Source organism: Geospiza fortis, unplaced genomic scaffold (assembly GCF_000277835.1).
Source record: "Geospiza fortis unplaced genomic scaffold, GeoFor_1.0 scaffold98, whole genome shotgun sequence".
NCBI classification, from domain to species: Eukaryota; Metazoa; Chordata; class Aves; order Passeriformes; family Thraupidae; genus Geospiza; species Geospiza fortis.
The window spans coordinates 2,648,634-2,666,194 of NW_005054306.1; the positions used below are offsets into that span (position 1 = coordinate 2,648,634).

The following is a 17,561-nucleotide window of genomic DNA, read 5'->3' on the forward strand; positions in this document are numbered from 1 at the left end:
ACAATATTATCCCTTGATATGTGATGCCTGTTACAAAATATCCACTCCTAAGGTTGTACAGTACCAGGAGTGAGCTGCCATTCACCTTTCAAGGTTAGTAGATACATAAACAATTCCCATGTTATAAAATATCTGCAAGATGTGATGAAAGATGCCCTACCTATTTAGCTGCTGCAGAAATGGAGGCTTATCTAGCAAATTACAGAACATTAAAAATCAAAGCTAAGACACTTTGAGCCCAATTAGCAATACAAAAACTGATAGCTGTGCATACATCAAAAAAGGCCTGTACATGCTTCACTAGCCCTGGAAGCTAATGCTGAGGAGTTGGAAGAGAGCTCAGAGTAGCATTTAAAGAGAAAGAAATTAAAAAGTGCAAGCAGGAGTTGCTGTTTTGTGGCCTGATTTAAGGTTGCCACTTTTCAGCTGGATATAAACTGTTCTGCTCTCATCCTTCTCACTGTTTGGAAGCAGAGACCCAGAGCCATGATCTGATCTCATTCCTACTGGTAGAAGGATGCAGTAGCCCCACAGAAGCTACAGCCATTACTGTAAACTCACATTTGTGTGCACCCATGCATGCTCTGCCCTGCATTATTGCATGCATTTCAGTATGAAGGATGATGCTGTAAATATTGAAATGCCAGTTGTCACACAGATTTCTTTCCCATCCTCAATATAGGTTTACAAGGATGGCCTTCCCTCACTGCTGATTTTGTCTATCCCACCACCACCTTCCAGCTGGCCAATGTCACTTCTCTTCTTCTTCCAACTGGATGGCTCTTTCCTACCTTCTGTTGCCCTTATCACTGACAATGGGCACCTCTTCTTTCCAACTAACTTTCTGATGCTGGCTGAAAGCAAGCTGGACCTTCTCCAAGCCTGGGGAAGCGATGCTGGTGGCTCTGTACACATCAGTGCTCACACCTGCCTAATGGTGTGCCATTCACAGGTCCAAGCCTGCTTCATGTGGCCATCAGCCACAGGGTAGGAGCCAAGAACTCATCCCAGTGAGCAGTGTAACAGGGACTCTTCAGAACAAGGAGAATTTTAGCAGCTTGAATATCAATAGGCAGCGCAGGAAAAGATGGAAGCTAGAGAGAGAAGCTGCACTTATCCCTCATAAAAGTGCTGAGCCTTTAATGAGATATTTATTGCAAATAGTCATCAGCCAACTAGTTAAAGACCATTCTCAATAAGTGCCTTTCATGCTGGTGAATGAAAGCAGCAGAAGAGTTTTTCTGTAAGACAAAGAGTGTGTAAAAAAATTTACAGACAACCTAATTCAAAGATGTCAGTGCATGGTAGTCTCTGTCACAGTAGAACTGGTACAAGATTATCCTGTAAAGGGCACTTGATTGAAAGGAAAGAAAGGCTTGCAGAAAATTAGAGAAAGGGAGAGGGGAAATGGAAGAACAGGGAAGAGCCAAAAGGTAGAGAAGGAGTTGTGGCAAGGGTGGAGGAGACACGTGCATGGTTACTGAGAGAGGGAAAGGAAGGAAAAGAAGCAATGCTGCAGGAATGGAGCTGGGGAGATAAAAATGAAACTAACTACAGTGGGAAGTTAGGAATGGAAAGGGGTGGGAAGCTCCAGGGGAAGAGACTAGATAAGAGAGGAAGACTGAGGTGGAGAAGAATGAGTGCAGGGCAAAGGACTAAGTGATCTTTAAAGGCCTATTTGGGTGCTGGTTTTCAGATTCATAAGAATGTAATTAGGGGCTGCATGAGGACACAGATGTGGACAGCACTGGGAGAAAGGCCAAAGTAAAGTGAGAGTAGAGAGTCTTATGAGTAAGGCACTAGATTCAACCAGGAGGCTTGGGTTCAGATCCCTGGCTTCACCAAGGGCCAGGCCTAAGAGTGTTGGGAAGGAGGCAATGCTGTTCACCTTCATGGAAGTTTTGCTTCATTTTTCTCAGTGTTCTGCCATCTTCCATTCACATCACTGTAGGAAATTCACATAATTTATTACTTTTTTGTTTTCAGCATTTATCTACAACAGGAAACAAAAACTGTCTCCAGGAAACCCTTCTCCTTAGGTTGTCTCTTTTGCCCTACAAAGTTGTCAGTCTCCAAGGCAGGCTGAGCATCTCACAGTATCCCTGCACAGCACTGGACACAATCCTTACTTGTCATTGTGACACAAATATACCAATAGCAATGTTGATAACAGCAGCCAAACCAGCTTGCATTGAAATTTCAGTATTGTCAGAGGACAGGTCTATCAAATGGGATACAGATTTTGTTTAAACTGATAAAAATGCGTGACAACTCTACTAAATTTAGAGTGTCAATAACTCTACTATAGTTAACACTTCCTTTTACAGGGTCAGTGGAAGACTGGAATCTAGGTTGGCTTCTTGTATGTACATAGACAGTGTAAGCAGAAGATATTTTACTACAAGGTTTCTGAGAGGCATAAAATGAAAAGCTCAGTATGTTGACCTGCTACACAGCTGTGGCTATAGCTGCTTTCTGAAGTTTTGTGCCACAAGATTAAAAAAATTTAAAAAAAGGAAAAAAGAGATGTTTTTCTTTAAATACTGACTCTTACCAAGCTGGTAAAATATGCATCCAGAAACTTTCTGGATGCATATTAGAAAGCAGCATATTAGAAGAACTATGAAGAAGACAGATAGTTTTTAGAGACAGTCATTTTGTTTGAGTGGAACCTGGACATGAAGATCAACTCACTGCACTGCCACTCCAGCAAATGCTCAGGGCCATAAAACACATTACAGATCAGGAAACCATCAAAGTGAGGGATAATATTAATCACCAGTCTTTCACTGGCTTGTATTCACTTCAATTCTGAAGTTATTTTTCTCTCCTTCTACGTTTCAGCTGGAAGACACTGAAACCTGTGAAACTGCTCCACCCTGAAATGTCCTCATTCCTGTACCACTTGGACTTCAGATTTTTGCTATTCCTCACTCTTTTAGAGAAGTCTGACAAAAAGGAGTTGGTTGCACATATTTCATGTTCACAAAGGGCAGCATGATCCCAGTTTTATACAACACTAAGGGAAGACTCTGGGTAATAAAGACACGCTGTGCTATGCAGGGCAAGTTCAATACAGACAAGGCTGCCTGGAGACAGGGCACAAACTCCCTGGGAACCCCAGTGAAGCTGGGGGCTTTCCCATTTTTAAAAGCCCCTCCTTCCTAGATGCTCTGTCCTTCCATTATTTCACTCACTTCACAGCCTGTCTGCAGCCAGGCAAGCCACTCTGAGCAACCCACAGACACTCACACGCTCTCCCCAAATGCTGCTTTTTGGCAGCTGCCCATGAAGCAAGAGGAGCAAGACTCTGTAGCCAGAGATGGAGTCTCTTCTGAAGCTCTTTGAGCTATTCCTGTCTGATTATGGCACTACCAAGAGACTTGACCATTTGAAGTATGATGAAGTGTGGTGGATGCTGAAGGAGCCAAAAGTTGTGGGTCACTGAGACTCATTTTGAAAAGTTTTATTTTTAAATTCCACCTCAGCCTTTGCCTCAGGAACATGTGGAAACCTCCCAGTACAGTCATGTTCAAATCAGTGCAAGTTTCTGCCTAGTGGCACAGCTGAAATCTTCAGGGCATGGGCTTTGGTTTGCTCCAAAGTGGAAAACCCAAACCACCTTCCATGAAACTCATAGCTAAAATGCAAAACTAACAGGAGAAGGTGTTGGGGTCAGGTAGAGATGCAGCTGGAAGAACTCTATTCCAGTGAGCTAGCAGCTCTCCTGGGAGCAGGGGAGTGGGGGCTGGCCAGCAGCGGCTGGTCTCTGCCTTTGTAAGAGAGGATGGAATAGCTTGTTAGGCTCTGGTTACTATGGGATATGGCTGAAGCTTGACCTGCTTTATGAGCCAAGCCCCAGTCTTATGAATTCAATAGAAAAACTTACGCAGACCTCAGTGGGACCTGGGTTTGGCCTAACATGCTTTATTTAGAGTCTTGAGTGAGGGAAACATTTTTCTTTAGATTACCGTTGAAGGATTCTTGGGTTTCAGCTTAAGTCTTATGGTGGCAGGGTACTGCACACTCATATTTCTTTCTTTTTCTTTAATAAATCACTTTTCTCCTGTACTTAGCCTCTGACCAAAACCTGTCTGCTTGAACTGCAATAAACCTGGCTGGTCAATGACATCTTTGCTGAGAGCAATCTGCTCCAACCACACCATGCATGCACTGGCTGACCTCCAGGCTGCCACATCCCCTCCAGCCCCGACCCCTCTTGTTCCAGGTACCTGGTGGGGAGCAGAGGCTTTGGGAACGAAGGGAGACAGAGACTGTAAATACATCTTTCTGTAGCTGCACTTCTGAGGCACAGGGATTTGCTGGAGCTGGGGCCAGAATGAGCGAGCTGTGCTCGACTCTATCGGATTTGTGAAGTACAGATGTGATAATTCCGCTGCAACCATAAAAGAATTTACAACAGGAAGTGTTGCAGCTGTTGCTTATTAGCATTAGTACAAATTATGTGAAGCAAATTGTTAGCAGTCATGTTTCCATGATATTTAACTCATGGCAGTGAATAAAAGCGATTCTTTCTCAAGGAAAATTTTAGATTTCCAAGGGAATGGAATTCCAATTGTCCATGAAGGGAGCATGGATTGGAGAACAGCATGCAACTACTTCAAGACATCAGAGGCAATGTGTGCAGCTACATGCTTGCCTTCTCTGGTAAAGGTGTGTAAATTTAGGACCATATTTCTTGGTGAAAGAAGGAAAATCCCTATGGCTCCATATGACCCAGCTGCCAGTGGCAGGGTGTGTGGGTGTCGTGTTTTAACTTTACCTCAGCCAAAAATCAGCACATTCTGCCCCATTGTGGAGCTGCTGAGTAAAGTTCTGCCCACAGAAGTGCCTGGAAAGGGAAGGAGGATCTTGCTGACCTGCTGTTTCCCTGAATTTTTACCCTCAATGTGCTTGTTATGACTTACTTCCCTAGCAACCCCAAGCCTGTTCATGTGGAAGCAGCCTCTGCCAGCAGAGCAGTGCCCTAACACAAGCTCAAGAAGGAGGATTTGGGGACAAAATCCACACTACAACAGATTGAATGTGCAACTGACTGAAGGTGCAGACTGAAACATTGGGGTGTAACCTGCATGTATCTGACAGGAAAATCTCCCAGACCAAATCCCTGGGCATGACACCTCTCTCCAGCCAAACCAGTTTCAAATCAGGGGAGCAGCTGATTTTGGTCCTTCCATGCCTGCTGCTTTCCTAGATCAGCCAGCAGCAGGCAGTCCTTTCGGGCACCTCCCCTGTCTCCCTCCTTGCTGCTTTGGGAAGAAGTGAGAAACTGGCTCTGTGGAAGGAGGCTGTAGGTCGGAGAGGGGAAGGACCTGAAAAGCATTTAATTTCAATTAATAAAAAGGGGCATTTAATCCTTGCCTCCCTTTCTGGTGCAGAGGGAGGATCAGTTGTATCCAGGCAGATGTCTGACCCTGGAGATGCTCCTCTTGGGGTGAACTGAGGGGCCATTCACAGGCTGCTTGAAGGACCTGGGGGATCTCCCTCGTGGTGTCTTTCTTTCAAGCAGAAGCTATTCAAATTAAAAGAGAGAGTAGGCAGGCAAATAGAGAAGGCACTAACAAATGAACTGAGAGTTTTGGGTATGTTTTGGGGCAGTAAGAGCTGACAGATTCCTCCCTGAGATTGCTCAGCCCCCAAACAGTGCAGCCAGTGATGGGGCGTGCTGCATCCCATGGGCAGGAATGAGCCATGGAGTGGCTGTGCCAGGGCGAGAGGAATGGCCACCTAGGGCTGCTGCAGCCAGGACCAGGCTTCAGAGGAGGGTGTGTGCTCCTGCTGCTGATCCAACAGCAGCATTCTTTCCACACAAAAACTTTATCAGCCATTCTCGTTGTTTTACTAATTATTGCTGGTTTTGCTAATAATGTTCCATTTAATCTCTCACAGCCACGCGTTCTTTACAAAGGCATGAAGTGTAACTCATGAAGACTGCTGACAAGCTATAGAAATCCAGCCATCAGTTTAAGGCCAATAACAGCCCAGAGTGATGCTTTACATGCTGGTCCCAAGGGTGCCTGCCTGCATGAATCACGCTGAGCAAAGCTGCTGACGCTGCAAAGGCTGCTGCACTCCTCAGCCTGCCAAGCAAGGCAGTGGGCTCAGAGAGGTGGAGGCATTCCCAGAGGCATTTCTTGAAATGCAATTAGGTCTGGCTGGGGAGGGAGGCATTTGCTGGTGCGAGAGAAGAGGCAGGTGGATGGGAAGCAGCGAGGCTGGCCAGTTCTGGCAGCTGAGGCTGAGCTGGTCAGCCATGGTAGATCCAAGAAGATGGTCTGCCAGGGAGCACTGGCTCTGTGCTCCCAATACCCTGTAACCACCACTCAAGCAAGGGAGGAATCGTCCGCAAGTCCTTGGACTTCAACTGATTGCTTTTATAAGGGAAAAAAAAAGTGAAAGCTCACAAAGAATTGAAACTGCCTGGAGCAACCAAAGTGCCTTTTGATCCATCTACAAGTGCTTAGAAGAAGAAAAGAGGCACATGCGTTGCTTTTAAAGGTATCACACATCCACCCACCTGTTAGGAACAGTTAAAAACTACAACTGGCTGGCTACAGTCTGAAGGGAGAGCTGTGAAAGGAATGGCAAGCGAAGTAATTTCTACAGGCAAAGCTTAAAGCAGCAGCCAATGGAGAAGCAGCTGACATGCATACTCTGATTCTTTAGTGCCTGTTCTGAGGAGACAGCCTGACCCCCTCAGCACAGCAGAGCTGCTTAATTACCTTCACTGACAAGATTGAAAGATAAAAATTAGGTACAATTTCTATATTACAGCAATTGCAATAATGTTTGTCTCCTAATTGCCTCTCAAGTGAAATAAAACAAAACAACATCATACAATGAGGAAATTTTGTCATAAGCATTACTTACATGTAAAAGGACTCCACTAACTGCCTCCCCTGTGAAAAACAGAACATTAAATATCATGGTCTGGATGGTCCTTGATGTATCTACAAGTGTGATATCAAATGAGATGGCACCACTGACTGTGTGTGTCAGGTGCATACATGAAAACCATCTCAGCATGTTAAATCATGGGCACGAACATCATTTCCACCATGGAGTCTCTTCACACTGTGGTGGTAAAATCAGCCCCTTTGGCTGTAAAATCCAGAGTAGGGGCAGGGAGTGGAGGGAAGGGATGAGACACAGAACAGAATCAGAAGGTTTCTTGCTGAGGAAAATTGAGTTGTGGGTTGTGGTTTTTTCCTCCCCACTCTCAGAACAAAATGTGAAGCAACAAATCCTCCAGAAAAACACAATCAAATGCAAAAATATTCTTGGAACAAAAATGTTCCACTTCCAAAATGTCAAAATGATGTTTTGACACTACTGAAAGCTGTAGTTTCAGTTAAATAGAATTTAATGTTAGAAAGTGACATGCTTTTATGAAGAGTTTTGATTTTGACAAAGTGGGATTTTCCAGCATTGAAGCCATCTGATAAAGTCTAACCAGCTCTGATTACTGATATATTACAGCAAGGTGGGGTTTTAAGTGAAAGAATTAAAATCCCATTTTGAAAAATGGAGAAAGGTTACCTAAGTTTGTAATTATGAGGGGGAAAAAAAGATTGTTTGAGGACTCTCTGAAGGAGATGTTACTAATACAGCAAGATTTTTACATGTTTTGGGAATGTAAGAGGGGAAAATGATCTGTACAGGTTTGCTGTTGATGGAATGTCATCTCTGCCTCAACCAGACAGCTGACCAAAGAGATTTCCATTCTTTATACCACAGACACAAAGTGATGTAGATGGGGGCTGTATTACAAGCATTGGCACATTTAGGGTTCCCTATATTATGTCACTCAATGACATATATGACTTTTCATCTAACACAGTTCCTCAGCTATTCCTATTTAGGGTATTTCAGCATGCAGACAGGATTTGCTGAAAGCTGGTCGGTCCTGTAAAGATCCAATCCTGCAAATTTATGACAAGTTTTTTTAATTAGGAGACCAGTCCCCAAGAGTTTAGTGAAAGTCTTGTAGGATGTGGTTTCTCCTATTTTTAAGGATTTCCAGGAGCAGGCCTTTGAATGGGTATCTTTTTGTAGGAGTTCTAGTCTAGCAACATGCATCAAGTTGAATTTTATTTCATGAGGTATTTTTGGTAACATTCTTTTCTACATAAACAGGGTCAAACAATCTTGCATACTATCAGGACCCTGTTTCTCAGTAAAGTTGAGCTAACTAGCTCTAAAATCACCTGCATGACTTACAAACACTTGCTACCTCTCCTTGTCATGCACCAGGGGTTTGAACTGCATGGATGTGTCCCTTCATAGACATCCTTCGTGGATGAAAACAAGGACATACTCATTCCACAGATTCATCACATTCCTCGGCCTGAGACCTGTTTTGTCCCCCTCAGTTACATGGAGTGTCAATAAGCACCTTTTAGATTTGTGTAAGAGGCAGAAGTGAATTCTTAACTCACTTGAGACAGAAAGTCCAACACATCTGTCTGTGTACTGAAAGCCACAGCGCAGTCAGGAACCAACCCTACAGCATTTGTCTTTGGCCTGTGCAAAGTGCACAGGAGGAACAATCCCACCCGGCTTCCTCGTTTTCTAAAGATGCAAACAAAAACAAGCGCAGGAATTCAGATTTCTCCTGGAGTGGCACGGAGTGTGCGGCAGACAAGCGGCTCAGGGAGCGGAGCTGACAGCTGTGTGCGCCAGACACCGTGGGAGCCATCCATCCATCCCTCCCTTCATCCTCCCTCCCACCCCCCTTCGGCGTGAGGGGAAACATCCTGCCACAAACACTCCCTGCGTTCGGGCTCCTCTTGAATGAATTATCTGTAAACGGCGGCGGGAGCATCCTGCTGGCAGCCCGCGATTCCTGGGCGGTATTTACGGACGGGCCCGATAGGAGTCATGACGGCCAAAGCCCACCAGACGCAAAGCACCGCAGCATCAGAGCTCAGCCAGAGTGTGCTAGGGCTGCTCCCTCTAGCGGGACAAAGTTCTTCAGCTGGGGGAAAAGCCTTCCCCTCCCTCTTTTTAAAAATTATCTCTTCTTCTTTTTTTTTCACCCCCCATTTTCTTTGTTCTTGTTGGTTTGTTTTTCAGTTGTTTAGGTGAATAATTCAAGTTTTGCGGATAGTGCAAGACACGGGGCAGTTTCCATCAGACAAAAGGTGACCAAAGGCTGCACTTTTCCAGCCCTTTTTAGGGTCGAGCATGGAGAGTGGAGCTGGCGCCCAGGCAATGCAGGTCAGCGATTACTCCTCAGAGGCGGCAAGTGAGGGACTCTTGGTTTGTCTTCTAGCAGTCCTATGCATATGCTGTAGCTGTGTTTGGTTTTGATTTCCCACTTCTGGTTACAAAAATAGGACTTACTATAATCATAATAATATTAATGATACAAAATAATCATTGTAATTATATACTTTTTGGCAAATTATTAACACAAAGCAGCCCAAAAAGATCCCATTGGATTAAAAAAAGGTGACAACGCACAAATGTTAAAAAAGACAAAGTCTCTGATAAAAAAGAAGGAAAAGCAATCTGCAAATGAATGCATTTCTGTAAGGCAACACGTTACCTTTAGTCTTCCAACTAGATTTAGCTCAGATTCTGTTGTTCAAGAAATTATTAGAACTTGGCTTGCTTGAGCTTATCAATGTGGTAACAGAGTTTCAGTGCTGGTCCCAATTTCAGCCCCAGGTATTTCATGATCATGTCGCTTTTCAGCAGTAACAAAGCATTGCCATCAATTTCCTGGTTTCAAAAGAGAGGAAGAGAATCAAAATGAGTTAACCCCCCTTTAAGTGCTGTGTCCTGACACATTAAACAAGGTGAATAGCATGTCACTGAGGGTAGAGCTACCTGAAATGTCATGCATTTTGAAATTTCATTAAAAAAATTGAAATCTGAGGTGTGATGGAAGGAAGCCATAAAGGAAGGTTTAATTAAATACTACTTTTTATTCTTCAAGGAACTATAAGATTAATTTCAGTTTTCAATTTATTTTGCAATTAAAAGTAGAATTTTTTACAAATCAGTGTTACTCTAAGTGCAATTCTGAGAAAAGCCAGTCAGCCTTGAGAGAAAGGTATGAATGATGGAGACAGCAAAGGATGTAGCCATATTAAACGGCTAATAGAACACCTCTGGAACTCAGTTTCAGTTTTGTCCCCAGCTATCTGTGGGTTTCACATATCCCCAGTACACTTATACCCAGTGATGCAAGTATATGGTATAGGTGCGTGTGTATATATATATATGTTTTTTTCTCATATTCAAGACAGCAATAACTTGCTTATTTAGTTGCATTTATTATTAAATTTGCTAAATTTTAATTTAACCCCCATGTAAATGGAAGAAATTGCCACTAAGTTTAGCTGTTTATCCCAGAACTGTTGGCTTGAAAACTTTTGAAATTACAAAGTACTACTGCAAAAGAAGCCTGAGCCCACAGAGAAACAGACTCTCCTTTACTATGGGCTGTAGAACACAAATGCTTTCAGCTGTACTGTTCTTCCTTGGACCCAAAGCCTGTCTGGTTTTTCCTGACTCTATCAGTGGATCTGCCAAAAAATACTACCCATTCCCACCACTTCCAGCACATTTACACACTTGGAGTGTCAGAGCTAAAACATCACAAGTGCTACATGTGTGTGTGTGCATACACATACACAGATACACACACGCCTACGCTGTCTACGCTGTGTTCTATGGTTTTGATGGCCAAATCTTTCCACTGTGATCCATTGCCTACTTATTAAGCAATGCTATGGATCCTAATTTGCCCTGATCATTATTATTCCATTCACTAGGTGATTTATCTGATGAGCAGTTAAGGTCACTTTCTGATTAACTCAATCAATTAATGCTCCTCATTTTGCAACCCCCACTCTATCCATAATAGAAACTCTCTCCACCTCCCCACTCTCCTTGCCATTATTTTAAAGAAGCTAATGTAAAGTAAGAATAAGTGTTACATATAATTACTATTTGCATAAGAAATAAAATAAGAACTCCTTTAACTGTGGTGCCATAGGGTAAAAACACTGTCAAGGGTCAGGTGTGGAGGCAGCTGCTTCTAAATGTTGAGTTCAGCATTTTATTATTTCCATTATTATTACTGTGTAGGGGTCAAGATTAAACTCCATGACAATAGTATGCCAGAGGGAGCATTCAAATCCAATTAAATAGCCCATATTAGCCATTTCCCTGTGCAGATTCTTGGCTTGACTTCTTTACAGTATTACTGTGTCAGCCCTTTTAAAAATAATTTTAAGAAAGAAGACTTTGATAACGTGGTTCCCACATGTACATTAGCCCCAGCAGATTTTGAACCAGGTCTGGGACTGGTAACATTCAGTGCCATCAAGGCCACCCCCTTTCCCCTCCTCCATTTCCTTTCCCCCTATCTTTCTGCCAAGTCTTTCCTGCGGATGGAGACTCCCTGGGATCTCGCACGGTGCTGCTGCAAGGTCCCTGGCCAGGGCAGCAGCTCCTTTCTGTGAGACCAAGAGCTCCATCAGTGATGAGCTCAGCTGTCCTTGGCACACAGACCTGCTGACAGAGCAGGGAACAGCCAATGGGAGGTGCAGGAAATTTCTCAATCTTTAGTGGACACTCTTAGGAGCTACCTGTGACAGAGCTCCTCAGGTGTCTTGGCAAGAAGCAAAGCTTCTGCTCCTGGTGGGAAGTGCAGACAGAGCCAGGACATCCTGCAGCGCCTTTTGGGGCAGTGAAGGATGTGGGCTGCAGGCTGGAAGAGCTGGTTCTGAGGACTGAGGTCAACACCCAAATGGCCTGGTAGAGCAGCAGGAAAGCACACTGCCCACGTTCAGGATACATCCTCCAGCTGTTTTCTTCCTGCTGGCCCCAGCAGCCTCTCTCTCCCAGCCCAGATGAGCTGATTGCCAAAGCAACTATTTCGGGCGATAGCTGGGCCTTGCCAATGACAGTAAGTGCTTCTAAGTAAATTATGCACCTGCTCCATGGAAAGATTGAACATACAGGAAGATGGCCGAGGTTAATGGACTAATCACTTGTCTCTCACCCCTGGGGTCTTTGTGCCTATCCAGATGAGGTTTGAAGGCTGAAAAATTGCAGGGATATATATAACTCAAAGGTGTAATTGAATTGAGTTGTGTGGCAATCACACCCAGGTTCTCACACCTATGGCATATTTTACAAGGAAACCAATGATAAGTAGAGCCCATGGGTGCTGGGTGTGCAACAGAGAATGACAGGGACAGTCTTTAGTGGCAATTTAGCTTGATCTCTTTGGTCACAGAGCAGCTGCAGTATCATGGCATTCTCCAGTGCAGCTGGCCCATGACTGCCTGGAGCATTCCCAGGCCCTGCTGCTATATAAAAGCACACTTTGGTACAAATGGGAACTCGACAAAATTAGTGCTTTTGCACTCTCCATATTTACAATACAAACTTTAAAAGTTGGCTTTTTTTCCCTTTGGGATATACCTGTATGCCTCAGACCATGTAAATTCTCACTCTCTTGCAAGAAGATTTTCTCTTGATGCACAGCCCCTTCTGATATTGTCAGAAACTCATTTTATAGCAAGTTCCTTCAAATCTGAAGGTGGCTTGTTTATCTGCTTGGTTGCCCACATGACCAATATAGGCCATGCTTTCATTATCAGCTTATAAGGCAGAAGGTAGGAAAGGCAGGCCAGCACCTAACCTGTACCTGCAGATTTGGCCCTACACCGCTGTGTCTGCTGCTGTTCTCATCCCACACACCTGTCTACAGAACGGCAGATGGCCTCAATACCTTCCTGGGGTGAGCAGACACCATGGCCTGTGGTCATCTTCATTTTCAGCTGCTCCTCAGCCACCTCCTCTCCTGCATCTGGAAACCCTGGAGGCAGAGTGTAGCTGGAAGTGCATTTACCTCCCTCAGCTCTCATCCCTCAGCTCTGATCTGCAGCTCCACAGCCCCACTTGTCTCTGCTGGCATAGGGTCAAGGAATGATCAAGCCCTCTTGTTGTCTCTGCAGCACTGGGGGGTGCTGGTCAGCACTGAGGGCTGGGGAGCAATTCTCATTTAGACCTAGGTCCAGGCACTTATGTGAAAACTTACGACCCCCAGCCAAACACAAACAAGTCACTTCTAGGGTAAAATCCATTTTTCATAGCCAGACTGAATTGATTAAGGAGAGAGAGAAGGCAAAAAATGCTAATAGGTACATTGATGTCAAGTCCATATACAGCAGCAGAACAAGAAACTCCAGATCAGACAAGTCTCCCCTTTACTAATTAAGGAGAATAAAATTTCCATCACTGGAGGTTATCCTCACAAAAGCAACTATCATATCCTCTAGAGAGTCAGCAGGTCTGTTAAATTTGGTTATGTAGTTACATAATACTGAGGGGGAAAAGATTAAAATATTGGCCGGTTTGGGTTTCTCCTGCTAAATATCTAGAGACACATAAAAAATGCTCCTCAGAGAAGAATCATACATATCCTGAGAAAAAAATTGTCATTGAAACAAGGCTTTTTTGTGCTAATCTGACAATGAAAAATGAGCACCAGATCCTCAGTGCTTTCTCTAACGCTTGGCATAGAAACGATTTATGCTGGAGTAGCTGGGAACAAGCAGTGAGCATTTTCTAAAGACACTGTTAGGTTTTCCCCATTGAAGTATAAATTAATAGAGTAGCATAATACAGCACAAAATAGAGTGGAATGGAATGGAATGGAATGGAATGGAACAGAACAGAACAGAACAGAACAGAATAGAATAGAATAGAATAGAATAGAATAGAATAGAATAGAATAGAATAGAATAAGACTGTTTCATTTGGAAGGGACCTACAATGATCTAGTCCAACTGCCAGAGCAATTCAGAGCTGACCAAATGACACTGTGCTATTAGGGGCACTTTCCAAAAGCCTCTTTAACATTGACCAGTTCGGGGCATCGTCCACCTTTTCACAAAGCCTGTCCTGGTGTTTAACCACCATCTCAAGGGATAAGTGAAATTTCTTCAGCCCAAACCCTCCAGAGGTGCTGAACTCCTTGCCAGGCCCTGCATTCAACCAGGTTTAGGAAGCCCCAGGCAGCTGAGGGGCTATGTGTGACATGTGCTGGCTGTCTCTTGTGACTTAAATTACCTAGAGGTGGTAAGGATAGCGTTCTACATACGTGTTTTCTGAAGAGCTCCACGTGAGGGCCTAAAGCTTGAGGGTCTGCATCCTTCACAAACCGCACCACATCCTCCACCGTCCAGGTCAAAGGATTCTTGCTTGATGGCCGAGCTGCATCTTGGTGTTCAGGTGAAGGACTTGAGGCTATGGGTACAAAAAGCCCACAACAGTGCATTACAATGGCATCCAGAGGTTTCCTCAGTTTGGGATTGTGTGTGCAGGGCTTTAGCAGCCTCACTGCAGTCCTGGACATTGGATCTCTGAGTGCAAGCGTTGGCCTGAGATGGTGGCATAGGGGAAAACGGGCCTTGCAGAAGTTTCCAATTTGACTGCTTATTGGAAGACGTGATCCCAGCTGGTGAATTGTGTTAAAAAACATGAAACCCTTAGGTCCCTGCTGGGGAAGGAAAAATGTGCCAGCTGCCAGGCTCTTAAACCAAGCTGCCCCTGGCTGTCTGATCTGCAGCAGCAGGGATCTTGGCTCAAGAAGACACTCCCCTCACACCTGGAGAGAAAGTTCTTCAGCACTAAACAAAGGAATTTGCTATTGAATGTGAAGGCAAGAGGATAAAATCAGGATTTAGCAAACAGGGTTTTTAATTTGCATTCAGATATTCATACTTCTTTTAGAGCTTAGCCGAAGGTTTTCAGTCAGTATCTTCCTAATCTTAGTCTCTCACAAAGCTGACGGTCCCCAGTGAATGCCAATTTGGGAAGTTACTAAAACATGTGAAGATGAACATTGCACATGTGACTTTTTAATGATATAACCCCTCGATGATTTAAGGCGACTTCAGCTTGCGGTAGCTTTAAATCAAATGAATAAAGGCACATTGGAATGAAAATGCATTTATGTTTTTATTCTTAGTCTCTGCAGAATTATAAATCTCAATCTCCACCTGAATATAATTTGTACCCCATCTTATCCTGCTTCTTACCACAAGAACTATATTATGCTAGGCTACAGGAAAGCTGTTTCCATTTGTTTATATCCACACCAGGCAAACTTTGCATTAGCAGGCAGCAGGACACAGATGCATTAAATGTTACTTGCTCACATCTGCTCATCTCTTTCTGTCAAGGCCCAGTTTTTAATGAGAGAAGTGCAAATGAAAAGCAAGTACACACTGCAGAATACCAGAAATTAAACAGAAGAGTGTGTGTAGAGGGAGATCACAGACACCTAAACTAGAGCCTGGAAATACCCCAAGTAACCAAGAGGCAATCTCAACTGCTGAGGAGAGAAGGGATGAGCTCTCCAGAGCTTACAAAGACAGATGAGATGCGTGAGAATCTCCATGCATGACTCCAAACACAATCCTAATGCATGTGAGTAAATGTGGGTTTGGGGCTTGTGTAGATTGTCATTCCATTGACTTCAATAGAGCTCTGATGATTTATATTAGCTGGGACTCTGCCCATATACACCCAATAATGGGTTTATGTGCATATTTGTCCTTTTTCCCTTGCCACCATGCTCATTTTACAGTATAATGTAACGAGGTGTATTTGCAGTTACTCAGAATGAACTCCAGAAAGCAGCAGTGCTATGAATGTGCAAATCTGGTCGATGGTTTTCATAATGAGATGAGATGTAAATATCATGATAATTGCACTCTCATTTGCTAAGTCACTGTTCTGGATACAAAGGACAAGGAACAGCCGCAGGTCCTTTTAATTAGACAGCGAGGACCAGTGTTTGTATGGACTCAGGTGACCCTGGGCTCTGCTCACAGAATAAATGCAATACACAACGGCACAGACACCATCTGGAGCCTTTGGCATGAAACAATGAAGACAGAGAGTGCAAAACAACGAACAGGGTAGTCTGGGCCAACCCCTGGATCATCAGTAACAATGAGGAACTCTGTCAGGGACAAGTGGGAGAACTGAGACTTGTCTTGGAGACACAGGGGTATTTCTCCCCTTTGTGATCTGTCAGTGGTTTGGATGAGAGCTGATGTGTGGAGGCATAGGACACTGCATCACCTCAAACCAACGGTCAGGAAAAAGACCAGGCTTTTGCAAACTAATGAGAAAATAGAAGGAGGAGAGAAAGGTTTGGCTGTGACCAAAAGACTGCAGAAGTTTCTCTGCTACTGCCATAATGTGGTCAGGGGAAATGTGCCACTACTGAGGAAAATATTTTTCCCTTAAATTTGTATAAATGTAAGGAAAGCCCAGAGGACTTAGCCTGGGATTTACACCAGAATAGAAAGGGCAGCCTGCAGCCCACTGACTCCTGCCTGCAACCTGCCCAGGAAAGGGCAAAGGGGAGAAGAGAGCCCCAGGTGCAGCTGTGAGCCTTCACAGGTATTGGAACTATCTGTAATAAAAGGAAGGGAGATGAGAAGAAAAGGTTGAAATGACAGGGGGAATCTATTCACTCCTTTGCAATCTAGCAATCAATAGCATAAATGTGATTTCTGAAAGACAAATATATAAATGACCTTTCTAAAGAGACTGCATGGCTAGAACTCTTCCAGACCCTAGTAGGTGAAGATAACCCTTTCAAATCCATGCCTGAGGGAAAGTATAATGTACAAACAAGAATTATGCGTCAATACTAATTCTTCAAATACTTTTTTTGTCTTTATGTACCTACTTAGTATCAAGTTTTGGATTCTCTGCTGCTTTTTCATAAATTAAGGTATGTTAACTTACTTGTATGAAAGGAGCTACCTTTAAATGTTATTAATAAAACCGAGATACCCCCAGTTTGCAGCAAAATGTCAGGTTTTAGCTGATGAGTCTGGAAACAATCTGTTTTTCCATATATTTTATAATTAATTTTGTTGATTAATTTATTTGGCTTTTGAACATTGTAGTTTACCCATCTGAGTGTAATTTCTCAATTTACAAAAGAAAATAGATCATTTCATGTCTACACAAAGGCATGGGGTTTCTTTCAATAGCATCACTTTGGTGAAAGATTATATGAAGCACAAAAGTGCTTGATGGCGGCAGGGCAAGTGCTATACATTCTTTTCATATCTGAAGGTATTCACACTTAACCTAAGAATTAGATAAATGAGGAAGTCTCATGTCTCCTGGGTATCCTATGCCATCCTGTCATCAGAATTAATCAAGATGATAATGAATACTCAGATTACAAAGAGATGGGAGTGCTTGCGACCAATAATTATTTTTAGAGATCATAATCTAGGTCAAATCCAATTTCCTGTTTTTGACAGGTGGCAAAAATTTGTCAAATTAATGGAATGAGATATGGAAATTTAGGCAATCAGAGGGAAGCACTTTCCCCTCCTGCCTCAGACGATATTGGGGAAGGACAGTGAAGAGGTTCCTCTGCAGGGGAACGTCTCCAGGCATCCCAGTCAAGACCACTGCCCACACAAAAACAGCTGGAACTACCAGGTCAGTGGCAAAAGCTGCTGAAGCTGAGGGAA

The 17,561-nt window shown here is 43.6% G+C and overlaps 1 protein-coding gene across 1 annotated transcript in view; it reads right to left on the reverse strand.

Annotated features, from left to right (window-relative positions):
• Nucleotides 1–9,621: 9,621 nt before the first annotated feature.
• The window catches only part of SCML4 (Scm polycomb group protein like 4), a 64,668-nt gene continuing 56,728 nt past the window's right edge, over nucleotides 9,622–17,561 (reverse strand). The window contains exons 7-8 of the mRNA XM_005418414.2: nucleotides 14,150–14,295; nucleotides 9,622–9,747 (exon numbers count right to left, since the gene is read on the reverse strand). Of these exons, the coding sequence (XP_005418471.2) occupies nucleotides 9,622–9,747; nucleotides 14,150–14,295 (272 nt within the window). The remainder of the gene's footprint in view (nucleotides 9,748–14,149; nucleotides 14,296–17,561) is intronic.